At 39.2% G+C, this 26,042-nt stretch overlaps 2 protein-coding genes across 4 annotated transcripts in view; both read left to right on the forward strand.

Moving 5' to 3' along the window:
- Window positions 1–454: 454 nt before the first annotated feature.
- kif3a (kinesin family member 3A) lies at window positions 455–9,857 on the forward strand. The gene is made up of 17 exons (XM_088292700.1): window positions 455–621; window positions 1,027–1,300; window positions 1,729–1,873; window positions 2,136–2,220; window positions 2,315–2,420; window positions 2,631–2,770; window positions 3,148–3,345; window positions 3,418–3,592; window positions 3,699–3,797; window positions 4,481–4,637; window positions 4,910–5,090; window positions 5,381–5,491; window positions 5,817–5,942; window positions 6,365–6,418; window positions 6,516–6,584; window positions 6,660–6,790; window positions 8,398–9,857. Exons 1-17 carry the CDS (start codon window positions 616–618, stop codon window positions 8,444–8,446), a joined length of 2,106 nt encoding a protein of 701 aa, XP_088148826.1. The 5' UTR covers window positions 455–615; the 3' UTR covers window positions 8,447–9,857.
- A 5,813-nt stretch (window positions 9,858–15,670) lies between these two features.
- Window positions 15,671–26,042, forward strand: part of atrx (ATRX chromatin remodeler) — a 30,308-nt gene continuing 19,936 nt past the window's right edge. The window contains exons 1-14 of one of the 3 annotated variants that reach the window (XM_088293306.1): window positions 15,671–15,879; window positions 19,398–19,459; window positions 19,549–19,595; window positions 20,118–20,227; window positions 20,313–20,393; window positions 20,896–21,005; window positions 21,110–21,177; window positions 21,267–22,153; window positions 22,277–23,224; window positions 23,315–23,384; window positions 24,350–24,492; window positions 24,569–24,739; window positions 24,827–24,944; window positions 25,061–25,160. In XM_088293306.1, the coding sequence (XP_088149432.1) occupies window positions 19,403–19,459; window positions 19,549–19,595; window positions 20,118–20,227; window positions 20,313–20,393; window positions 20,896–21,005; window positions 21,110–21,177; window positions 21,267–22,153; window positions 22,277–23,224; window positions 23,315–23,384; window positions 24,350–24,492; window positions 24,569–24,739; window positions 24,827–24,944; window positions 25,061–25,160 (2,910 nt within the window). In that variant the 5' untranslated portion in view covers window positions 15,671–15,879; window positions 19,398–19,402. Of the gene's footprint in view, window positions 15,880–19,397; window positions 19,460–19,548; window positions 19,596–20,117; window positions 20,228–20,312; window positions 20,394–20,895; window positions 21,006–21,109; window positions 21,178–21,266; window positions 23,225–23,314; window positions 23,385–24,349; window positions 24,493–24,568; window positions 24,740–24,826; window positions 24,945–25,060; window positions 25,161–26,042 lie in introns of all 3 variants that reach the window. The other 2 variants (XM_088293304.1, XM_088293305.1) reach the window with 2 other exon arrangements.

Raw genomic sequence — 26,042 nt, forward strand, 5'->3', positions numbered from 1 at the left:
TTTGCATCATTAATTTAAAAAACAAATAAAAAAACAACGTCAGTTAAAATGTTCACATTATGGAACAAAATATGTACTTGGCGTGATGGGTGACCTATTTGTTCTCACGAATTTTTTATTTTTGTGTGTTGCCGTGGTGATAGTAGCGAAGACGCACCAAGGCTTGTTGTCATCCTTTGAGCTCTTCACGTGTAAAATGGAGGAGATTGAAACGGCTGAAAAGCACTTAAGTTATGTTCTTTTGATTTTTCTTGCTTAAAATGCTGGATTCATACAGTTGACATTGGGTCTGATGAAGCAGGTGAAGGTTCGTCTTTTTTTTCTCAACAATAAAAAGCATATATTGTACATTTTGAGACCAAATTTATTATAGTTTGGAAGTTGAGAACGACTTTTGGAGTTAGACATTATAAGCGGAGGAAATTCCATAGTCGCCTCACAGCAGGTGACGCATGCGCAGACAGTCTCGACCAAGCTTCCGAACGTGAGACTGATGTTATGGATTCTACGAAGCCGTTTAAATTCTTCAAATAACCAGTCTAATGTCCAACGAACACAACCATACGAATATCAGCCACTGCACATATACTCTAACTACATCGCTGCTGTCTTACTATGCCGGTAAGTCGCGTTGCCCGTTTGTATTTTGTGTTTTATTCGCCAAGGGTTCCTCCCTCCGATTTCAATGATGTGATGCTAACCGGTTAGCTTGTTAGCTCACTCGCCGTTTTCCAGACTATTGGGGAAATTGACACTTTGCGCTTTGTTACACGTTCTCCGGATCGACGAATGCGATGCGTATAGTCACTTGAAATGCTTCTCATTTTTTCCTCATCGTTGATGTTATCTGTTATGTTTGCGTCTCGTCATCCTTAGCAACCAAGTGCTGACTAACAGAATCTTGTGCTAATAATCAACCTTCTCGTGAGTCTTATTGGGTTCTCTTAAATTCCATCCCTGTCAGTTTTTCACTTGAGGGTTTGACTGGTTAGGTGTCGCGCAATGACCGATCGTGATGTCTTCCAGAGCAATAAGCTTGACAAGCCCGAGGTGAGCGACAACGTCAAGGTGGTGGTGCGATGTCGTCCGCTCAACCAGAAAGAGACGTCGATGTGCCACAAGCAGGCCGTCGCCGTGGACGAGATCCGCGGCACCATCACAGTCAACAAACTGGAGACCCAACAGGAGCCCCCCAAAACCTTTACCTTTGACACGGTGTTTGGACCAGAAAGCAAACAACTGGATGTCTACAATCTTACTGCCCGGCCCATCGTTGACTCGGTGCTGGCAGGGTACAATGGTAATAGAGTATAAAGTGATATTAATAATTGATTACCGATACCAATCACCCATCTATTGATGACTCGAGAAAATGTATTAACTGTCACAGGATTAAGGGTGCTTGTTGTGGCAGTGGCAAAAAAGGTGAAGACAAGGAAGGAGTGCAGGACAAACTCCAAACAAAATACATCGGTCCTCTCATGAATCATAAGACAATTTTTCTCAACCTTTGTTGAGCCCAGGCTCATATTTTACATTAGACAAATCTATCCTCCCACCACCAAGCAAAGTATACAAAACTTCCTCTTAACCCTATACGATAAGCTTCTCATTCAGGTCTGGCTAGATTATCAACCAGCACGCCTACAAAGCGAACCTGTTTCTTGTGTATCAGTCAGCAACCCATCTCGAATCTCAGTGGAGGTTTTATCGTTCTCTTTATTTCAGGTACCATTTTTGCCTATGGGCAAACTGGAACCGGGAAGACCTTCACCATGGAAGGTGTGCGAGCAGTGCCAGAGCTCCGAGGGATAATCCCCAATTCCTTTGCCCATATATTTGGTCACATTGCAAAAGCAGAGGGGGACACTAGGTATATAAACTATTAACTCAAGTCTTTTGTTTTCCACATTATCAATTACATTATTGCTTTTAATTATGTATACAATATACAATCTAAAGTTCAATGCTGAAACATTTATGACATTTTTGGATGAACCATTTGTGCTTCCCTTTTTTTTTTTTTTAAACTTGCCTCTGAACATTGTGATTTTGGTGAAATTTGAAATGCCAATGGAACGACTTCTAATATTTTGATGGTACAAATTCTTTGCTCATGTCACATACTTCTACAGGTTTCTGGTTCATGTATCATACCTGGAGATTTATAATGAAGAAGTGCGTGACTTGTTGGCCAAGGACCAGACACAGAGACTGGAGGTATCACCAGAGATAGTTTTGATTCAGTGGTTAATAATGAAACAGCCGCTAAAGACGCCGTCATCATAAAGTGTACCCCTCCTCCCTATATTAGGTTAAAGAAAGACCAGATGTCGGCGTGTATATCAAAGATCTTTCTGGATATGTGGCGAACAATGCTGACGACATGGACAGGATCATGACTTTGGGCAACAAAAACCGTAAGAAGAGACATAACAACCACATATTCCAACATTATTGGTAAACTGTTGGCAAAAATTCTCAATACAGTGATGTATTGACTCAAAGTGACTACAAAGAAGCTTTAATGACAAGCGTGTACTTAACAGCATTGGGTCGTTATGTGCGTGGCTTCATTATTGTTTTGACCGAACTACCTGCTTTTTTTCTGTATTTCCCACCCTCAATAGGCTCTGTTGGTGCAACAAATATGAATGAGCACAGCTCCAGATCACATGCCATCTTCACCATCACCATCGAGTGCAGCGAGAAGGGTGTGGATGGAAACCAGCACGTGCGCATGGGAAAACTTCATCTGGTTGATCTCGCAGTATGTAAAACATTTGCTGCATCACTTCTAAAGAGGGGAGTTAGTATCACAGTAAAATTCCAAAAGAGTCAAGTATTGTATATATTTTTCCCTCTCTGCCTTCCAAATCAAAGTGAAATCGGTGCTGTTTGAAATCCTTGATTGAATCGAAAATCTGTCAGAGTGAATCGAAAATCAAATCTAATCGGGTCCTTCGAATCAATTTGGGAAATTTGAATCAATACCCAGCCCTCGTAAAGAGAGATTGTTTTGAATATCGTATGTAAAGATAATAAAAAAACACTTCACTGTAACACATTATTTTCGCCTTCACCAGGCCCAAATTTTAGAAATCAATTGTGCTAATGTGGGTGTGGCCTGTGTTTTACTACATTCAGGGCTCAGAAAGGCAAGGCAAAACAGGGGCCACAGGCCAGCGCCTGAAGGAAGCAACAAAGATCAATCTGTCGCTCTCCACTTTGGGTAACGTCATCTCCGCCCTGGTGGATGGCAAGAGCACCCATGTGCCCTACAGGAACTCCAAACTTACCCGTCTGCTACAGGATTCACTCGGAGGGAACTCAAAGACCTTGATGGTGAGTTCAAACTTGTCGAACAATCGAGTCACTTTCCAACAATTGCTGACATTCTTGCTTGTCGTCATCCAGTGTGCAAACATAGGTCCCGCGGACTACAACTACGACGAGACCATCAGTACCTTGCGCTATGCAAATAGAGCCAAAAACATCAAGAACAAAGCCAGAATCAACGAGGATCCCAAGGAAGCTCTTCTCCGCAAATTTCAGAAGGAAATTGAGGATCTGAAGAAGAAACTTGAGGAAGGTAATTCTCCTTTTTTTTTTCTTCCCCCCACACTTATGATGAGCCCACAATTGCAGCCACGTTGTAATCGTCGGCATGTAAACTTATAATGCCTTGCCAATCCTAGGTGAGGAGATCTCTGGCTCAGAGGGAAGCGGGTCAGACGAGCTGGATGAAGGGGAAGAAGAAGGAGGGGACGCTGGACAAGGACGCAGGAGACGTAGAGGTAACTAATTACAGGAAACAATCCTTTTTTTGTCCGCATGAAGAGAGGATTAATTTTGTGAAATGCTTTCATTATGCCTATGATCGCATTTTATTGACTTCAACTTGATAACTGTTCTGTATTTACTTGACAAAATGAAACAAAACGGGTGGCAAATTGCATACGACACCACACATCCTCCCATTGTTGCTTATGTTGTATTAAATTATTATTAATGAATGTTAGACTTAGTTTATTAATGTGCTCACATTCAGCTCATGAGTCAGCATGGCTTTATTGTTCTTCTCTTTCGGGCCTTCATCTTCATCATGTTTCACTCATTAATGTGCGTTACGTCTTCATATTGTCTTTGTCTTTGCTGGAGTGGTATTTGTGTCTAACAATCATGTGTTCTTTCTCCTCCTCCTGCCATTTTTTTTTCTTTACAACTCCTCTTCCTTCAAGGAGAAAGAGGTCGGTGTAATAATATTCATGATCCCTCTGTCCTGTTGCAAATGTTTTGCTTTTTGTAGAATGCAATTCTATTTCCGGGGTTATTTCCAAGTAGTTTGTTTCCAAGTCCCCGTTGACATGCTTTTCCAAGACTGAATTCCATTTGTGGTCGTCTATCTTCATAACCAATTTGCATTTAAAATATTGGATAATGTACAATCCCATTGACATGAACCTTATTTTTATTTCAGGGAAGAAGAAGGTTTCACCAGAAAAGATGGTGGAGATGCAGGCTAAGATTGAAGAGGAGAGAAAAGCTTTGGAGGCGAAGCTGGACATGGAGGAGGAGGAGAGGAACAAGGCAAAAGCCGAACTGGAGAAGCGGGAGAAGGATCTTCTCAAAGCTCAGTGAGTACACCAGAAGGATAACAACACGTCTTTGCATACTTTAAATGAATTTTACTCAAGCAGCATGCACCAATGTTTTTTTCAGAATACACTTAAAAGTTTCATTTCGAGCACTTTGATTAACTGTTTTAGGACTACTTTACCAATCACGTGACTATTGCGATACATACTGCTATTGAATTATCGCTCAGCCCTATGTCCTATATTCCGAGTCAAATTTAATTGCGCAACATCACATATCTCACCACACACTGTCACCTTATCACCCTTAGGCAGGAGCATCATCTTCTGCGTGAGAAATTGTCAGCCTTGGAGAAGAAAGTAATCGTGGGGGGCGTTGACCTCCTGGCAAAGGCTGAGGAGCAGGAGAAGCTCCTGGAGGAGTCCAACAGTGAGTTGGAAGAACGCCGGCGGAGGGCGGAGCGCCTTCGCAAGGAACTGGAGGAGAAGGAGGTAAAAACATGTGATAAGTTCTGTTATTTTTTTCCATTAAAGTTTGATGAACTATTTTTTTTAACTCATTCACACAGCTAAAATGAATGTACATTTTGGCTTCTGTACCCGTCAATGGCAATGAATGAGATAACATTGGAAATTAGTTTTTTGTAATCTGATTAAAACATTTATTGACATGCTGTATACAAGGTTGCAGTCAGCTCATTTCCAGCATGGCAAAAACTGAACCACGATCCCAGGATGTATCTTATATATGTAATATCTATCTTGTGTTTGTCTAAACACAGCAAGAGCGCTTGGACATTGAGGAGAAATACACAAGCCTTCAGGAGGAGGCCCAAGGGAAGACCAAGAAATTGAAAAAAGTGTGGACCATGTTGATGGCTGCCAAATCAGAGGTAAGTAAATCTGCCGTGGATGTTCAGCATTAAGTTTAATTGCATAAAAAAAAGGCATCTGCTGAAGGATAGTGCGGCCCTTCCAGGTTGAACACGTGTGTACTGTAGGTGGCAGGAAAGTGCCATATGAGTGCAGCTTGTTTAGCAAATCTCTGATGCCACATTGCGCTTCAATGTTTTGTGAGAATCAGTAGAATTGTGCTGATAACAAATGCTGGTGAAATACGTCATCATTTGCACGTGGTGAGATGTACTATGTGACAGTTCCTATTGAGGCCCCGTCTTCTTCATACCTCATACTTCATTTTAGTTTTTTGTACTTCAGTTGGCAGATCTACAACAAGAGCATCACCGAGAAATTGAGGGCCTCCTGGAGAACATTCGCCAGCTGAGCCGGGAGCTCCGACTCCAAATGCTGATCATAGACAACTTTATTCCTCAAGAATGCCAGGTCTGCTGAAAGCTTGTTGACTCACATTTTTATACTTAGTTCAGTACGTGGTATTGAATCTCAAACTAGTTATCGTGAGACAACGATAATGTAATGTGACAGTTGCATGCTCATATCAGACAGCCAAAGTGTTGTTGTTGTCAATTAAGCTTGCAAGTTGTTTCTCAGTATTTTTCCTGTGCTTGAAATATAAACAAAGCCCGAGGTTAAAACTAGATGGAATAATTGTTCATTGATTCCATGACTGCTCTCTACCAAGCTTGAAAAAGCACCGCTAGCACTTTTTTCCTTTCCTTGCTGTGAGTGGTAAAGAACACGTCCACTCTGTGCGAAATGCCAACGCTACGTGGATCCAATTCAGTAGTGAAAATATGTATCATCATCATCATGTTTGTCTAACGTTGACATTTTTTCCTTTGTAGGAGATGATTGAAAACTATGTGCACTGGAACGAAGACATTGGAGAATGGCAGCTGGTAATTTTTTGTTTTTGGTTACGAAGCTTAGACTCATCATGTTTGGAATCCTTGTGAAGCTGCACATTGTCTATAATTTGTATCTTTCTTGTGCCAGAAATGTGTTGCCTTCACTGGAAACAATATGAGAAAACAGACACCTGCTCCCGGCAAAAAAGAAAAAGATGTAAGTTTTTTCTCTCCTCCACTTGTTCGAGTCCAGTTGACATATCTGTCACTTTACTTCTCTCTCATCCGGCAGCCTTTCGAAGTGGACCTGTCCTATGTGTATTTGGCTTACACAGAAGAAAGTATGCAACAGTCACTGATGAAACTAGAGAGGCCCAAAACCTCCAAAAGTAGCAAGAGCGGCCGGCCCAAGACTGGTCGCAGGTAATCACATCACAGAGATCACACTTAAAGGCCACTAGAACTTTATTTGGGGTTAATTGGAAGCAATTGAAAGGGTGGCAAGCGTGTGATAACTATTTTTAAAAATGAATTTGAATATAATTGCTTAATTCTGAACATAGCTCAAGTTATAGCAGTTGTTTATTTTTTACTTGCCTTCTCAAATACATTTTTTTTTTTCGATTAAATATAGGTCATTGGTGGTGAAAAAACTGTTTGGAAATGATCTCTCAGTTTTTTTAATCACAAAAACCTGGCCTTTGAGCAGGGGGGTGTATACTTTTTATGTCCCCTGTATTTTATATCCAGTGTTTTTCACATTTTAGACAATTCTCAGGTGCCTAAATAACACGTCGGTGCAACAATGCTTTCGTCGACTTATCTGAAGGATAAACATCGTGTGCTATTTTGATTCAAATTCAACGGCATTTCAATGAGTTTTAGTGACGTGCGATACCATTCCTTTAAGTTGAGAGCGTGCTCACAAAAATAAATTAAAATCTTAAAGTATCTCAAGGCACCATTGTATTCTGTTCATGTATTTATTTGTCTTTCGACTTGGGTGCAACAACATTCCAGAGGCACTTTTTGTGTATTTTATAATGAGCTGTTGCTCAAATTGGATGAGGAGACTAATTGCAAATTGGGTTTGCGCCTCAAAAGATGAACGCTAAATCTGTGCAATGTTCTTCACGCTCTCGCACCGTGTCATTTAGGGCTAGTAATTGGGGCACTCGTAGTGTTGCGTTTCACTTTCGTGATTTCCTTGAAGGCAGGTCGGTGTCCAGTCACTCAGGTAGTTCTACCGCTCGCTTATCAGCCAACCGGTGTTGAACCACATTTCACTTCAACATTGAAGATACGCAATAGAAGATGGATGGCTTTTCTTACCATTTTAAACTTGAAACTTCCAATATTTTGTGTAATCCTGCAACTTCATAAGTTTGTGCATTCACTGAGAGTTGATGCTTGGGCTAAATAATTGTTGAAAAAAATAATAATAATCAAATTGACATTGTATTTTCCCTCACTATTGCAATTGCAATTTAATGTGCAATTTCTTTTTTTCAAGATTCTCTTCATATGTATTTTTTTAACAAATACAAGCAATAAATCTGTATTACACTAAACAATTTTATCAACTTTATAGGTTAGGCCTATGCTAAATGAGCCATGACTTAATCTGAAAGTTCATCTACTTCAATTAGTTTTCACCTGATTTAGCACTTTGGCTTGCGTCAAGATAAATTGATTAAATCATAAGTCAGATTACAACAACAATGCAAACAAATCTATCCCTTCTCATGTTTCATGAAACGACATGTAAATATGGGCCTCACTTCAGCACTTATATAAAATTTAAAAAAAAAATCCTTTTTGTCCAGTGTCGAGCTACGTATTGAATCTTTAATGATACACTCTTTGCAATTTGAAAATTGCATTCTGCTACATTGCAATGTCGATTTTTAATTTGTATTGCCTTCATTGACACAGTAACACATGTCCGTTTGTGCTTATATCAGGATATAATCTCCCGTTCTGAGAAGCAGCCTTCCCGCTAACACTTATGTGCTACCATCCCCTCACAGGAAAAGATCTGCAAAAGCAGAGGCGGCCATCGAGTCCCCTCTGCAATGAAGACATGACAGTGTCAAGTGAAGAAGTCTCTCGTCGAATTAACAGATGAGCCTTATTTAAAAGATGATCTGAGTACACTGTATAGCTGACAGATTTCAATTCCACGCACGGAGTATTCGAGTCAATAGGATCCCCAGCTTCACATATACTCTAGCTTTTGAAATGCATTTTCAAGAGCAACAACCCGCAAGGGCAGCTTAGTACATGTCGTGACAATATTTGTTCTTTTTCTGCAACAGAGTGATTGTTCGATAATACTCATGAAATGTCTTTGGACTCTTCCAAAATGATTTATTTTTGATGAGCCAAACTTCAAGGTCATTTAATTTACATTTGGTGGATAGCTCTCTTATCTAGAAATGACATGTGGCATTAAAATTAAGATTTTTTTTTTCTTTAGAATGGACATCACAAAAATATTGTACAAGCTAGATGCATCGCATGACGTGTTTTAGCTCAAATGCTTCTCAACACTTGTCCACGGTAGACTTTTACAAGGGACAGAGAATACAGACAAGTTCACTTTCGGGAATTTAAAATCGTTGTCATAGCAAGTACATCAACGTGTAGCTCCTTTTGAGGAAAAACTGGATTATCCAAAACACGTTTTGAACATTGGGAGGGTACTTGCGACATGATCTAGGTTAGAACAATAACTTTTCAAAGGTGAAATTATTTTGAGATTGTAACCGTTCAATAACGTCTTACAATCTTTTGCCATTTTATTGCGTCATTTCCAGCGACACCATTTCTACAAATACAAATTTACTTTATGGGGAAAAAAAACATTTTGGTTTAACCGTTTAGCCTTTTTATTTAAGACAGAAAAGCCATGTTTGTTCTACAGTGACTCTGTTCCCGAAAAAGAACAGTTCATAGAACTTCCCGCAGCCCAATCTTTCCAATAAAGGATGTGAAACTACATGAACATTAAACTGGATCTGTATGTCCTGGTAGTTTTCACACATTTGTGAAGCCTGTCAACTGTTTTAGTGATTGAAAACTCAATGCAGTAATGCTCTATGATAAAGATCCTTGAGTCATATTCAATTCTTGAAGATTAAGGCAAATGCTTCTCTGAGGAGAGATTACGTAGTCATAAGTATTTAGGTGAAAGTGCGCTTTCTACTTTGTAATGTGGGTCAGAAACTTTGGGAGCGTGCATGCCAGCCAGCTCTCTCGTTAGTGCCACTTTATCTTTTATTTTGAAAAGTTACAGCTGTATTATTGAAATGCACCGTATTTACTGTATGCCTTAGTATAATGCACTTGTATGAGGCTCTGTGAAGGTCACGTTAATTTCACGCGCATGTTTCATAGTGGAGGCAAGCCGGCTTTCGTTTTATATCATGCTATATGTCAAATGTTTACATTCACCCTGGATGTTTTATTTATTAAATTATTTTACACACGTTTACCTCACATTCTTGTTTGCTCTTTTTGTCATTCTCAGCGTTACTGAGCAGGGTTTCCTGAAGGGAATAGGGGTATGCGATTACACTGAAATGGGGTATGTGGAAACATTTAATTAATTTATTTCAGTGCTTACCCGTGACACAGCTGCTACAATCACAACTGACACGTCAACTCACGTGGCTCGTTAAAGCTGAAATGACTGAGGAGAAAAAGTAAAACTGCTATAGTGGGCTGTTGTTTTTTTTTTTGGTATTTTATGGGTGGTGGGGGGTTCTTTTAATTAGTTTCACGACAATTAAGTGCGAGTTAAAAAGAAGACCATGTCTAAGAATGACATTTTTTCATTAAAGAAACGAAACAAAAATGATTCTCATTTTATAATCATCAACATGTTTTAAGAGGCTACTCATGCTAAGACAAAAGTGTTGCACAAAAACTGTAGAAGACTGTTGAATGGGAATGTGTGTATGTATAATGTAGAACCAGAGCTGGGCACTTGACCCTTTTTTTTTTTCTGTCAGTCCCCTGCCCTCCGGCTGCCTCGATCCTGCGGCCTTATTCATAAAAATTGTCGTCCCCCGCCACGCCCCCCTCATTCTTAAAAAAAAAAAATAAATATTATGGTCTTATATGTCTCCTTTTCCATGAACGTGCCCAATACAAGTAAGTACGCAATGTTGGTGTCATAGGGATTGAGGTATTGCTCCCCCTCTTGTAATGGTATGCCGCAGTAGCAGGTGGGAGGGGCAGGTTACATGATGTCAGAATAAGGACGTACAGGCGCGCTTTAACACATTGCTGTGTCACGTCTCTTAATACACAGATGGCAGCGGCGCTTTTGAGGCGTCCAGAGGCAATTTTTTGTCATTTACCCATTTCTCAAGGAGGTTCATTACTCGCATGAGGGCCGATTCGTTGGATAAACTAAAATTCGGCCTTTGTTAATCCAACCCATTTTTTAAATTTCTCACCTCTCGCCCCAGAAATGGGAGTCTGGCCAGGCCAGAGGGCCGGACCATTCCGCCTCCAGGAAGGACAGCCCAATGCAATGTAGATGTGCTTCAGAAATGTTTAACTCAATTTACAGTGATCAAAAGTACAGTATTTAGACAACTTGTGGTCGTTGAACGGGGGTGTGTAGACTTTTTCTACATGCTGTAGGTGCGCTTATAATTGACAGGTGACCAGTGCAGGTGTACACTGCCTCTTGGCCAAAATTAGATGGTATACGATTCAGTCGGTGACTCCAATGCGCAGAAGTGCGACAAAGTGGATGCATATATTATTTTTCTTTAACCGAATATTGAAGAGCTCATTAAAATGGAGGCTCGTGATATAACATCAATCTCTTTCCTATGTGGTAAATTAATAAAAGCTGGAAATGTACACTGCAGTCACATTGAATGTTTTATTTCAAATTCATTGATGGTGTATCAAGTCAAATACTTTCTATGCCATTGATATTAGAAATTACACAACCTTTTGCTGATAAATAAATAAGAACACTTTAACAAAAATGTGCAAAAATAAAAATCTGGTTTTATAGTTATTATTAAATAATTCATAAGTTACTCTCAAGATAACCAAGAAACAATCATCACTTTTATCAGGAAAACTGTTGCAGCGCACATTTTGTGATATCCGCCAACAATTTGCATAGAGAATATTTTGTGTTCTTTATCAGGTGACACTTCTCAACTCCATTCTGGAACACAAAATGTGGATGAGTTCATTAATACACAAGACTTGAAGTTTTTATGAATGAGTCAGTGTGTTATTAACAGATTACCCTCTTATTGTACTGATGCAGGTTACGGGCGAGTATCTCTAGTTCTTCACCGGTAGTATTTTTCAAGGCATTCTCAGCTTTGCAAAAGGAATTTTTCTGGAAAGGAAGCCCACTGTTAATAATGTCAACTGCACATTTGTTTGACAAAGCCAACGCTGCTGTCATTCGAAAATGTCTCAAACCTACCGGACATGTGTTGTTTGGTCTCAGCACCATCAGACTGTGCGACTTCGAAAAAGCATTTTTCAAGGCTTTCTCAGCTTCGCAAAAGAAACTTTTCTGTAAAGAAAGGCCGTTGTTAATAATGTAAACGACACGCTGATGTGACAACGCTTGTCATTTGAAAAATCGTCTCAAACCTACCACACATCTTGTGGTGATTGGCTTATGCACCATGAGACCCTGTAACTGTAAAAAAGGCAAAAATTAAAAAAAATAAAATAAAATAAAGAAAGAATAATTATCTTCGTGTTAATTTTTGTTTGTATATACTTACTGGGAGACGACATGCATCCTCTGCTGCTTCTTTGATAGCATCCAGATGGATGTCGTCAGAAAGTACAAGGGATGCTGAAAAGAAGGTCATGAGTAAGGATATTACATCAATCCTAAATGTCTTCATGATTTAGAAGGCGAGTACAGGTCGACGCTGTCAGGTAGAGCAAAAAAATCGAATGAGCCCTACTTTCAAATATCTGCTTTTTATATCAGCAACAAATGCGGTTGTTGCCGACGTGAAAGGAACGCACCACCATATAAGGACTTACAGTAGAGATGGGCCGCGCTAACACCCTGAGTGTCCCCTCGATATCGAAAAAAAAAAAAAAAAGTGTTTCAAAATGCAATGATTCAATTCATTATATCAAAACAGATTTTCCATTATGAATTTATATATATATATATATATATGTATATATATATATATATATATATATATATATATATATATATATATATTAGTGCTGTCAAGTGATACATTTTTTTAACTAATTAATCACAAAAAAATTCATGATTAATCATGATTGATCACATTTTTCAAATATAATTTCTTGCGAAGCTTATGATATTATTATTGAATATTATCTTGGAATTGATGCAAAATCACCAAATATGAAGTATATTTAATTCAAAGACTGTTCTTGGATTGCTTTCTTGGATTCTTGAATACGATCTAAATGGAGGCATTTTTACAGACATTTATTTTCGAAACATTTCTCAAAACTGCCCACAAGCGCCACACTCCAGCAGTGTTGGTTTGCAAGGCCCAGTGGAAACTTAGACAGTGTTTTGTTCTGAAACGTGCTCAAGACAGCGAATATGGCACAATATTTGCAAAGTATGCAAATAATTTTTTTAAGTAAATCCAACTGAGGTAACTGAGTTGCATTTTTTTGCATTTATCACCTGATAACTTTAATTTTGACAGCACTAATATATATATATATATATATATATATATATATATATATATATATATATATATTAGGTCTCCCACCAATGACTAAGCATAGTCTGTGCGAATTTTGCGCTCCATGGGAATCTGAAAGTAAGCTTCATGGACGTATCACATAGCTATACTGAACGTGACAAAATGTGGCAAAATAATGAGAATTGTTCTGTGTCCGCCAAGGGGGTGAAAATAGTTTCCAGATGATGAATGGATTAATACTTATTTTTTCATATTTTTCAACTGGCTGAAACTGGTCATTACCAAATCAAAGGTAAAAGTATTTTGAGATTTTTCATTATAGTGAGTTTTTATTTTATTTGGACATTTTTTTTCAACTAATAGGTAAAAAGTACGTAAGTTTAGCCATTTTGTACGCAATATCAAAACAAAATATGAATTTTGTGAACCCTATTACTTGTCAAAGATGAAAATGAAAGAGATATTGATCATTAGTATTAGTTAGTTTTATGAACATGATATGTTGTAGTTATTTTTCGTTTTTTTAAATAATTTTTATTAACGAAATTGAATTGTACTTTTTTTGTTAGTTTTTGTTAACCATAAGAACCTTGTACTCCAAATGATGTGGTATGACTTGGATCATGAGCTGTTCCTTTCTCACATTGATACAAATTTCATTGGATTAAGACAAAATCATAACTGTAATTGCATTAATAATTATGGATTTAATTCTGAACATCATTGCAACATATCTTGTTTAAGGATTTATTTTCAGCAGCATCCGTTTTAGTGCTCTGCTTGCTGACCCTCTTCTCACACCAGATAAGAAAACCGTGAGCCAGCGTTTATCGAGCCCCCATCGAAATATTTCTTCCGTAGCAAGGCCACAAGAAGGTTTTGAGTTATTGAAATTTCCCCATGTATGAAGTAGAGGAAAATGACACACTTTGGTATTTATTGACCAGACACATTAACACAGATCTAATTGGGTGGATTGGATCATCACATATTCAGCATTTTATGCAAAATCAGTGATCGTTGTTTTTTTCATAATTCGTAGATCGCTCAATTACGTCACAAATGTTTTTCAGTCAGTATTAAATCAAATAAACCAGGCCAAACATGACAAATCACAAAAAATGTGGTGTCTAGTCGCAATATTTATTACCGAAATCAATTGGGAGGAAGACCAATACATACATACTGCACTTTATATACACACTAATAAATCCTGGGTCGTATGGGCTGAAATATATTCCACCAGAAATAATTTTCGACGCAAAGTAAATCGATTATTCACCAGTTTAAAGTACCGATGCTAGATTTTGTTTAATTAATATCACCCCTCAACTATGCGGGGATTGATAGAATAGCCCAAAGCAAACCAATTTACCAAAAATCAGACCCTGGTTGCCAACATAGAATTATACTGCCCACTGGTGGCCAAGACGTGCACTCTCTTAACCCAACATGATTTCGAAAGCACTTGGGTGGGGGGAAAACGAGCTCTAACAAAGTTTATAAATGAACACAGCTAAAATAATTGTTTGGTTCTTTCATTCGATTTAATCATTTTATATGTTTTTATGAATCACAATAATAATGTGGTGCACTAATTTTATTGTTATCTAAAAATTAGATGTTTCGACTTCTTTTTCTGAATATCTTTTTTTTAATCTTTTTTTTCAAGAATTTAATTTTAACGCCCACGTTTTTCTGAAAATTGTCTTTTCTGGAAATGTTTTTCCTGTTTTTTTTAATCTGGTCTCTAAGTATGTTGTTATTATTACTATTACTATTATATATATATATATATATTTTTTTTTTTTTTTTTTCTTGTTCCCGAGTATTTTTTCCATTTTTACCTTTCCTACAACCCCTCCTGTTTTTCGTTTTTTTTTTTTTTAAATGTTTTTTTTCAGATTTTTTTGTTTCTGTTTTCTTGAGTATTTTGTTTTTTTTCCGAGGATTTTGTTCTATTTAATGGAATTATTTTTTTTCTGTTTGGGGATTTTTTGTCTGCTTTCCAGAGCATTAAATATTATATTATTATTATGATTATTAACAATAATCATAATAATAATAATATATTATTATAATAATATTTTCTTTTCAATAAAATATTTCCCCCTGTTTTAATTTTTTTTTTTCAGTTTTCTTTTCCCTCCTGTTTTTGGAATAATATATTGTCTTCCATGTAATTAAAACGTTTTTGCAAGTAGTTTTTCAGTTGGAAATGTTTTTCCCCTGAAATAAGCGAAAATAGAAAGCACTGATGAGGGTTTTCTTCCAAAATAAATAAATGCAACACGATTTCGTATATCAAGAATAACTATTATTTCGTATTTTCCACATGCTCACTTTTTTAACCTTATCAAAGGATGACTTGTCTCGTCTCCACGGCGGCACAAAAGTCTACCCCAAAGCCTTTAGACGCTGCACAATAGGCAGGACACAAATATTGCACCACTGTCGCCATGCAGTCCTTTGCAATGTCTGCTTGAGCGTCTCGACTCTCCGGCTTGCAGGGTCCGCCCACCTTGTAGTGGACCAGTGAGAGCGGGAGGGCATCCGAGGACGTCAGCCAATGGGAGCCCTCGCAGGATTTGGGCTACATGCGCCATTTTAGCGCGTCCACGGCCATCCGGCAAGATGGTCTCCCCGCTTTGTCTCCACTGACTGGAGTTGTGACGCTTATTCTGGGACTTGGGTCGCCTTCCTCCCTCCAAACATCGCCACTTCAGGTCCATCTGGCCCGTCCTCGACGTGAACAAAGCCCGTCTTCGTGTATCGAGAAATGACGACCGCAACCAGCAGGTAGGGAAGGCTCATTTTCGTATGTTTACACAAGTGTGTTGTACATTGATTACAGTGGAGTGAACTACCCTTTGCTAGCTTTACGCCGAACCATTATTGCTTGTTGGGATTTAGCACGCTCGGCTAACTAGCCGCTACCGACCAGCAATCTTCAACTTATTACAAATGCAAGTTCCAATATTCTCGTGCGTGTCCCACAATGGTCGCCGGGGTTAGTTGCAATATTTTAAACTGACTTTATACAACCGACGCGGTTAATTTCGCGTTCTAAATGACTAAATGTAGTGGCTGCTAGGTAGCTAGAGCAGTGTCAGCCAGCCTTGAGCGCTCCGGTTCCTGCCATGATATTCGGAGGGATGCAAGGCCCCGAGCATTGCATTTTTCGGTGCATGCCCATGCATTGGGGCTGGCATGCACCACTGGGAGGGGGAGGGAAGTGCAAGGTTGCCAGGGCAACATGGAGATGGAGGGTAAAAAGAAGTCGCTCTGCTCGCTCGGCGGCGGCGGCGGTTGAGCTGGTCAGAACTTAGCATCGCAGACAAGAGTTGGTGTGTTTTGAAAACATGTCAAGGCGGAAATGAGAAGAAAGGAGCACATACATGGGGCCTTCTCTGTCGGGCTGAGCAGTCGAATTCAAATCGACATCGTGTAGTTTTCAAATTGCAATGGCTGTAAATTTGGGAGGGGACAAAATCGGCTCTATTTTGCGCGGTCGATAGACTGCCCCTAAAAGGTGGCATTCCGTTAAAAACGAGACACTGTAAGTAAATATTTCATTGCCACGCACGAGTTAAATTCAAATTACTATGCTTTAATATTTTAGTGCTGACAAACCTCTTCTCAACACTTCAGCCCATTTATCATTGATAGAGTGAAAATGAGGGGAGTGAAGATTCACCTTGCAATTCAACATACACGTGGTGCCCTAAATATTCTACTTGTCCCCCAAAATTTTCTGGTTATCCTTTTTTTTAATATGCTAAGGCTGCTTGATCATGGAATAAAAATTAATCCAGATTATTTTGGTAATAATTGAAATCACAATTATTCAAGCGATCATTTATTCTTCGCCGCAAAACCAAAATATTTCAATGTAAAATAAATAGTTATGCTGATCAAATTCTTTGAAACACTCCGATTATGTAGGTTCCTTATTTAGTAATAAAACAAGATGGAAATGTATAAATTAACATATCCTTTAATTATTAAATTACATTGGAGTTTACTTGGTATACACTTATACATCGCCATAGAACTGTTGTAGGATTTAAATTTCAATACATTTCTCAAGTGCAAGCTTTGCACTCAAGTATGCTGACTATCATATTAGATATTGCAAAAGGAGTACTATTTCAAAACTTTAACAATGGTGCATGTGTGTTTATAGGTGTGTGTGTGTCTGTCACTTTTTACGATTATGCCAATTTTGTAATCATTGAGTGTAATAAATGTCATTGAATTTAGATTTATTGCACAGCCCTTGTTTGCACACATGTATAGTTCCTTAATTCATAATGTGAGGACACTCAAAAAGCTGTGTGACGGTGGCAATAATTTTTTTCCAAGGTTTTTAAACTGGTTCAATAAAGCAAGAACTACTCTTTGATTTCATACATGTATAATTAATATGTAGTATACTGGATGTAAAATGTATATGGTAATTTTTTTTCTTTTACACAAATGTACATGTTTATTGTACGGTACATAAATGCAAGATCATATGTAAATCGTTTTTCCAAATTATTGCTTCAAATGGAGACTGAAGGCTCAGCGGTATGGCCTACTACAATACATCTTTATTCACATAATGCTTTCACAATAGCTGCAACAAAGCCTCACATTTATACCATGGTATAAATTAAATTGTGCTATAAACGTAAGTGTAAAAATTATAATTGGAGTGTTATTTAAATGTGAAAAGTTAATGTTTTCTGTTAAAAGACGTCAAAAGAATTAAATGTATTCTTCTGTGCTTCCTTTCATTTTACATTTACATACATGTAAACGTGTCCGCTTTTTATTCTATGTAATTAAATTAAACAAATAAATCACATAAATATTGTCCCATACCAAATGTAAATTGATTTTCAAACAAAGCAACAGATCAATTTTGTCATAAAAACTAATTTGTACATACATTAGCACCTCCAGAATGTAAGCCCCAAGTTTTCACATTATTAAATGAGGTATTATCTATATTATAAACCCCAGGAGAGACTTTTCCCCCCTCTCCAAGCAACACAAACACAGCTATAGTTGCGGAGTGTACCAGAACCTTTGCCAGATTCTTGTCATACACGGCAAATTCTAAGATTTCTTGCACTTGAACACTTTTCTACAATTAAACGCAATTTCACATGCTTAGTTTGGCTCTCAATTGCTTCTTCACATAGCCGCGTACATTGCTTCTGTGTTTTTGTCGCATCCGAAACTCACTCGCTCACTCAACCAACCGGCTTCTACAGCAGTTGTAAATAATGTTGTTCCAATCGCAAATAGCTGATGAGTATTCAATATGACGATGGACTTGGACCCTTTCATTGGTCCACTGTGACGTGTTAAGTCATTTCATTGGTCAGATGTGACAAGAATGGATCAACTCTATCGATGGCTTGACGCTTGTCAGTAAACATCTATAAATAAACCGAATCACATTAAAAGCTGCAAGGCTAACATTTTTTTGGGGAAAAAATAGCGGCTTGTAGTTTGGAAAAAAAAATACACTAACTACATCCCAATCCGGGTATCATTTGTATATGTAAAAAAAAAAAATGCAACAGCGTCTTCCATTCGTTTTTGTCATAACCCTACTTACAGAAGTGTAGCTTTTTAACTGACGTGGAGGAAATATTTGTGACTCAAGCTCTGTAGACTAAACGAGACGTAAGGTGTGGTATTAGGATTGTGTTGTGCCTTTTCTTTGCAAATCCATGGTTCAAGTGTCTTCATAGTCAGAGAGCTGCAATACCGATGTTTTGTCCCAAAGAGGAATTCTGGATGAAATCCTTGATGAAGTAGAAATTGAATCTCTGGCAATTTTCCGGGAAAAGGACTTAAAACTGAACGCTACATTGTCAAGTCTTGGTGAAATAAATGCATGAGAAACGTCATTGTCTCCTATCATCAAGTAAGCACATGAAGGGCCAGCAGAAGTTGGAATCTGCAACGCTAAAGCGACAGCTCAAATTTGCCTATGACACCACTCTGGCATCCCCAGAGAAGGACCAAGCTGGGAAAAAAAAGCCCTATTCGCTGAGCTTGAGCTTTCGGAGTAAATTCAGTCATTTAATAAAAGTTACACCGTGAAGAATGGCAAGGTATTTTTGGTGTAAGTAAAAAAAAAAAAAACATTCTTGCAATTTTCAAGTTTAGAGTAAGGCCTCATTCCAACACTTGCAAGATTTCCCTGATATTTTATTTGTCAATGTCTTGTCATTATTTTTTTGTGTGTTTGTGTTTTAAGATGTAAAAAAAAAAAAATCCATATCATGAAGGACATATATTATCTGTTTCTTTAGGTAAAATGAGTCTGCCTAGTCCCGAATCCAGTCAAGACCAAATGGCAGAAAATACAGAGGAGGTAGGTCTTCTTCCGTTTTGCTCTACATTTTGACTCCAATTATGACACATTTCCCTTAATCTATTCCCCTTTACCTTTTTTGCTTGTAGCCTTGTAGCTCCACAGAAACAACACTCTCCTCTTCCCGTAGCAAGAGGTGAGTAACACTTCAGTGGTGCAACGGATCACAAAAGTCACGGTTCATCGGATCACAGATTTTGAGTCACAGATAGGATCGTTTTTCACATTAAATAAAAGAAGATTTGTCGTCTTATTTTGTGTTATAACCTTCACATGCCACACAGCTAGGGGGCAGTGTTACTTGGGGAAGATGGAGAGGGCACGGGGTTGGGAAAGGAGAGAGTGTCTTTGCTATGGGGGAGAAGGTGGCAGTTGCAAATAAAGTACTTTGACAAGTTGTCAACATTATGAGTTGTCATTCAAGCTAACAGATTAATAGAACTTTGTCTTCATTTATTTTATAAAGCGATTTTCGCCATAAAAAAGAAATTAATCGTAATGTCTATTGTAGCAGTTGAGGATTTAAGAATGCAATATAAGGGTAATATAATGGTTGATCTGAACTGATCACGGTTCAAAGATGATCCGTTGAACCACTACTTTGAATAACTACCGATTCCAACAGTTCTCATTCTGTTTGCATACTCCCACATGATAGGAACCCCACTACTGTCGCTAAAGTTAGTGGAGAAAATGAATCTCACAAGTCGGATGACAGTGACAATGAAGGGGCCACTTCTGACAGTAATGCAGGCAGCACATCCAAAGGTATGAATGTGTTTTTTTTTTTTTTTTTGTTTTTTGTTTTTTTGCAATTAACATGAAGTTGATCATTCTCTATTTGTGTTTCTAGGCACTTTAGTGTTGCGGCCTGCAGGGAGTGAAAATAAAGGCACCGTCAAGTTCAGAGTTGATTACAAACAGAAAAATTCAGGTAATCATTTGCCATTGACGAGTGTTTTTGTGTGGTGATGCAGAGTCTAAGCTAGGGGTGGGCAAACTTTTTGATTGGCGGGCCACAATGGGTTCTAGAATTTGACAGAGGGGCCGGACCAGTAGCAGATGGATGGGCTGTTTTGTTAACCTCACCTCATCGGAGAAAAAAAAAAATACATAACATTTTAAATGAAAGTGAACAAAAGCATTACAACAATATATATGTCTTTGAAAAACCACAGTATTTAGAAAATAAAATATTAACAAGGTTTATTCATTTAATTTTTTCCAAGTTCGGCGGGACAGATTAAAACGTTTAACATGTGTTTAGCATGTGGCCCCCGGGCGTAGTTTGCCCACGCCTGGTCTGAGCAGTCTCTATGTCATTGTGTGGGAACGTTAACTTAAAAAAAAATCTGCCGGTTTGAAAAAGGCCACAGTATAGGTTGATGTTTTTTTTAAACATTTCAAACACAACCAAATAAGTGTTTTCCCCACAGATGATACCCTGCAAAAGAAGATGAACTGCACAGCCTGTGGAAAGCAAGTTAACCAGTTTCAACGAAACTCTGTGTTCCAGCACCCTGCCCTTAAAGTGCTCATTTGCAAGGTACATACATGTTTGTCACGTAGTTATGTAAATATTTTTTTCTATCACCATTTCAATCAATCTCTGGTGCGATAGTGATGTCTACGATCTCGCCTTTCCTCTAGTCATGTTACAAGTATTACATGAGTGATGACATCAGTAGAGACTCCGATGGAATGGATGAGCAATGCAGGTAAGACATCAATGTAGATAATCCATTTAGTGTAGTTGAAGTTCCAGGAGCAGAGTAAATCTAATATTATCCAATCCTCCACTTGCCAGGTGGTGTGCTGAGGGGGGAAAACTCATCTGCTGTGACTACTGCAACAATGCCTTCTGCAAGAAGTGCATCCTTCGCAACCTGGGCAGGAGAGAGTTATCAGCCATCACTGATGAGAACTCCAAGTGGCACTGCTATGTGTGCCGAGCCCAACCCCTCCAGGACCTAATCTCCAAGTGTAACAGCATCTTGGCAAAGATTGACAAAGACAAAATCAAGCAGCGCAAATCCAGCAAAGGCGATGAACGCAAGAGCAAGTCATGTAATAGTGAAGTCAAAGAGCACAAAGCAGTTGTAAACGGGAAGGAACACGCTGACGGCTCAGGGACCATAACATTCTCTTACAAAAAACTGCAGATTCACAAAGAACTCTTAAAGAAAGCAAAAAAGTTGGTTGAAACCACAACTGGTTTGAACAATACATTCATTCAGTTCATACAGCAGGCTGCTGAAGAGCAGGATGACAAGTCTGTCAGGTACAGGCATTTGAAAGCGTTCAAAGCGGTGCTTTCTGATTTGAAAAAAGCCCACACTGCTTTGGAGGACGCCTTGGAACCAGAGTTCAGAAGTATGGAGCTACAGAATGGTGACAAAGGGCAACAGCAAGTCAGAAAAAGCAGGGAGGCAGTGCGCCCTGTTGTTAATGACGAGGATGATGACGTGGGGGAGGCAGGCGAAACAGAGGACTCTGATGCGGTGAAAGAGCAGCATGAAGAGCACGATGAGGATCCAGCGGTGGCCAAGGGTAAGCCTGAGGATCAGCATACCGACCAGCAAGTTACAAAACAGCTTGTCGGGCCAGAGGAGGAGGAAGCCGAGACTCTGTGCAAGAAACTGGAAGGCGCGCCAGATGGGGAAGCAGAAAAGGAACCGCGTGAGGAACTAGTCGGTAAAAGCAACCAAACAGAAGAGTTAACCAAAAATGTAGTTAAAACAGAAGTGCGTGATGGTGAGCTTCCGTCAACTGGTGAAAGAGCACTTGATCGTGACATTATGTCTGTTCCTCCTTCAGTTCCCGAGGAGCTTTTTCAGATGGTGGAAAGTCTCGGCGATCCCCACATGCTGGCTCAGACTACTCCGACTTCGGCTGCAGACACGGACGCAAAACAAAATGGACGCCCCCAACAGAAAGTGAAGAACCTTATTGTTAAACTGACTCCAGTGCCCGTTGTGAGGACAAGTATGACAAATTCCTCCAGGTCCAAAAACAAAGACGATAAGGAAAATGGTGGTTCTGATACAGGTAATAAATCAGCCAGCCCGCCACCCAATCGGCACTCCAGTAGAGTGAAGACCACTCCCCTGAGGAAGCAAGCTGATAAGAAGAGTCTTGAGGACTCCGACTCAGAGCAGGAGTCAGAGAAGGAAAAGAGTGACCCGTCTAAGTCCTCCAAAAAATCGAGTAAGGCTAAGAAAAACAAGGAGAGTAAAACTTCCTTGTCAGAAAAAAATGCAGGAGATTCCGACTCAGATGGTGTTCCTGACATATTACTGGAAAAAGTGGCAGCATGCGACACGACCGATGAGGAGAAAGAAATCCAGAGTTCCAAAAAACGTTTATTTAAAGAGAAACCCTCATCAGATACAGAAAAAAAGTCCAAACGCAAGAGGAAGTCGGAAAGCTCAGAGTCAGATATTGGAAGTAAAGGCAAGAAAGCATCAAAGAAAAAAAGACAAAATGTCTCAGACTCCTCCGACTCTGATCAAGACGAAACGAGAACGGCAAAGAAGCGATCGAGCCGCGTGACAAAACTAGATAAAGCCAAGGAGAAAGACAAATCTGAAAAGAAGCCTGCGAAAAGATCTTATGAGAAAAAGCGCAAAGGAAGGAGCTCAACGGCGGTCTCCAAGCTGGAGTCGTCGTCCAGCGAGGAGGAGGAAGAGCAGCCGGCTGATGCGGACTCTGCAGATGATAGTGACCAGTCGTTCGACCCTCTGACGGAAGATGGTGAGCTGGGAGGTAATTGCGCTTCACAGCATTTTAAACAAAAGAAATTCCCAAACTGATTACTTGGTTGACTGGATGGTACTTGTGGATAATTCTGTCCAGGTGATGAGACGCCTGTCAAAGAAGAAGCCCCTCAAATTGGCGACGACGATGACGACGATCCTGAGAACAGGTACCGGCATCATACACACTACGCTACATGCCACGCTGACGATAAAGGACAACGATATTTCGCTTCACGTTTCCCCCCCGACTTTAAGATAATTTAATTTGTAGTCTTCAAGCAGGTTGTAGTTGGAAACTGAAAATTACAATATTTGCCACAATACAGTGTAAAAGTTATGTATTCCTAATTAAGCAGCAGTGAAAAATAGTAGTTTTTTTTTTTGTTTTTTTTTAGATTTTTTTTTCCTTGGCCAGACTTCTCTGAACGTAAACTTATCTATTAAAGCTTCAGGCAGAGCACCCTGCTCAGTACTCCCACATGAGGTGGTTTAGAATCGGCCACTCTGGCTCTGTAACGTTCCCATGTGGACTTGAATGTTGAGAAGCGGAGAATAGAGCTACAGTCGGCTCTCTCGCCGTCAAATATGAAGCAACTTTCCGCTCTTAAATTGATTTTGTGCATGGTCTGGTGCCTCATGAAGTTAGTTGTGTTGCCATCCATGGCGATGATTATTTTCATTTTTTTTTTGAGGGGGGGGGGCTCAATTTTATCCTCGGTGGCATTTATTTATTTCTAACCTGTTTTAACGCAGCAATGATATTGCTCATACTTAAAACTTGGCATGGAAAGACAAGGGATTTTGATACTTTCCTGAAGCATTTTAGTTTTGTTCCAAGCCCTACTTAAAGCACAAGGTTTATTTATTCATTAATTTATTTATTTTGAGAAAATTTAAAAATGTGAATTTAGAGGCTAGTATTATGCTCTAATCATGGCCCTCCTAATCATATTTATCTTCTCAATTACAGTACCTAGAGTCGAATGTGTAGTAATTAAGCTCCAACTAAAATGTGTTTTTATTGTTTTCTTTTTACTCAGTTTGTACTTGGGATCTTTTCAGTATGTATGATGGTTTTCTGTATGCCTTTCTGTGTGAAATATTAATAATTGCTTTTTTCGTTGTTTTTAAGAATCGCAAAGAAAATGCTTCTCGCCCAGATTAAGTCCAACTTTTCCTCCGGAGCTGAGAGCTCCTCGGAAAATGAAGATGAGGACGTGACGGAGAAGCCCTCCAAAAAAGTAATGAAAAAGGAAGATGACGAGGAAAAGCAAGGTAGTGTGAATATACTGAATCGGTCATGCTCGTGTTTTTCCTTTCCTCTGATACGGATTTTGTTCTCGTTCTGCAGTTGAGAAATCAGAAGACTCCGCGTCTGATGTGGAGGTGAAAAAGAGGGGTCGACGGCACAAGTTGCTTCGTCACAAGCTCTCGCTCAGTGAGGCAGAGTCCGATGATGACAAAGATGACAATACAGAAAAGACCAAAAAGGGGTCCAAGAAGAAGAGAGAAAAGGAGAAAGGTACATAGTCGAGTAACTCATCAACAATTGTGTGCTCAGTAATTGCTTTCCGTTAGTAACAGAGAGTAACTTCTATTTTCCATCCAGCAGTGGACAGTGACGATTCAGCGGATTCTGACTTCAAGAAGTCAGAATCCACTGCAGAGTCGGCGATGAGCGAAGCACTCAGTGAGTCGGACAACGATGTGAAGCGTCGAAAGACAAGGTGTGAAATCCAAGTCCGACAATCTTATTTCGTCATTCATTTGCTGCTGATTCTGGACACTCGACTCTGTTGGCTTTCGGCCTTGCCGAGAAACTAATTCCGTGGTGCATCTGTAGATCTTCCAAGAAGAAGGAAGATGAGAAGCAGAAAGGTCAAAAACCACAGAAGAAGAAGAGACGCAGGATCAAAGTACAGGATTCCTCCAGCAATGAGAAGGTGAAATATAAACAGTGCTTAACATACATGAATCCACCAAAGACAAGAGTTTTCATTGAGAATCATTATTTTCTTTGGCGAACTATACTGCTAAAAATGTAGGTTAAAAGATGGTTTTCACACTACACTGCCATAAATGTGGCTCATCAGAGAGCTAAAGAAATTGGATGAGATTTCCTGTTAACAGTCTGAAATGAGATTAGTTGGACAATTTGAAGTCAAACAATGACGCTAAATGATGAATCGATTATCAAAATAAAGTCATCCCTCGCCACGTTGTGCATCACTTTTCGCGACTTCAGTGTTTTTCCAAAAATATTGATCCGAAAAAAATACAGCCATTTCGGCAGCCATTTTGCAGAAAGATGCGCCGTTTCAAAGAGATGAGTTGACTTGGAGGCTTTGTACATGCCCAGTGGCACTCATTCAAGGCGCGTGATTCGTTCCCGGCCGTGAGATGGACCAATGAGAGCACCAGTGGATTTATCCCGTGAGCTGATTTGCTGTGTGTCATCCTAACATCTTCCCTTGCTGTATCAGCCAGGCTCGTCCACATTAATAATAAATTTTGAACACCATTCTGTTCGCAACCTCGTAACGTTATTCAAATGGGAAGTTCAGTTAGTTTGTCTCTCTGGATAAGTGGATATTAAACAGCTGTGCTCAGAAGCAGTGAGCCGCCCGACAAGCACCGCACGCTTGCGTGCCAAAACATCTGCAAATAAAAACAATTATTTAACCACAGGTGAGTCGTGAACCTTGCAATTTTTAGGAATTGCTCTTTCCTGATAAATAGATCAAAATGAAATGTGCTCATTTAAGTTGACCAATTTACGAATAGGACTCCTCAAAACTACAACTACAAAAATCGTTTGAAACCGA

The sequence above is a fragment of the Idiotropiscis lumnitzeri genome, chromosome 4 (genome assembly GCF_059441095.1).
Source record: "Idiotropiscis lumnitzeri isolate Australia: NSW breed Sydney's pygmy pipehorse chromosome 4, RoL_Ilum_1.0, whole genome shotgun sequence".
Lineage (NCBI taxonomy): Eukaryota > Metazoa > Chordata > Actinopteri > Syngnathiformes > Syngnathidae > Idiotropiscis > Idiotropiscis lumnitzeri.

Bases quoted from the DNA above. Each gene is read 5' to 3' on its own strand.
- kif3a (XM_088292700.1), top strand. The intron at 3,346-3,417 runs GTGAGTTCAAAC...GTCGTCATCCAG, and splicing joins GGAACTCAAAGACCTTGATG to TGTGCAAACATAGGTCCCGC. The intron at 3,593-3,698 runs GTAATTCTCCTT...TGCCAATCCTAG, and splicing joins GAAGAAGAAACTTGAGGAAG to GTGAGGAGATCTCTGGCTCA.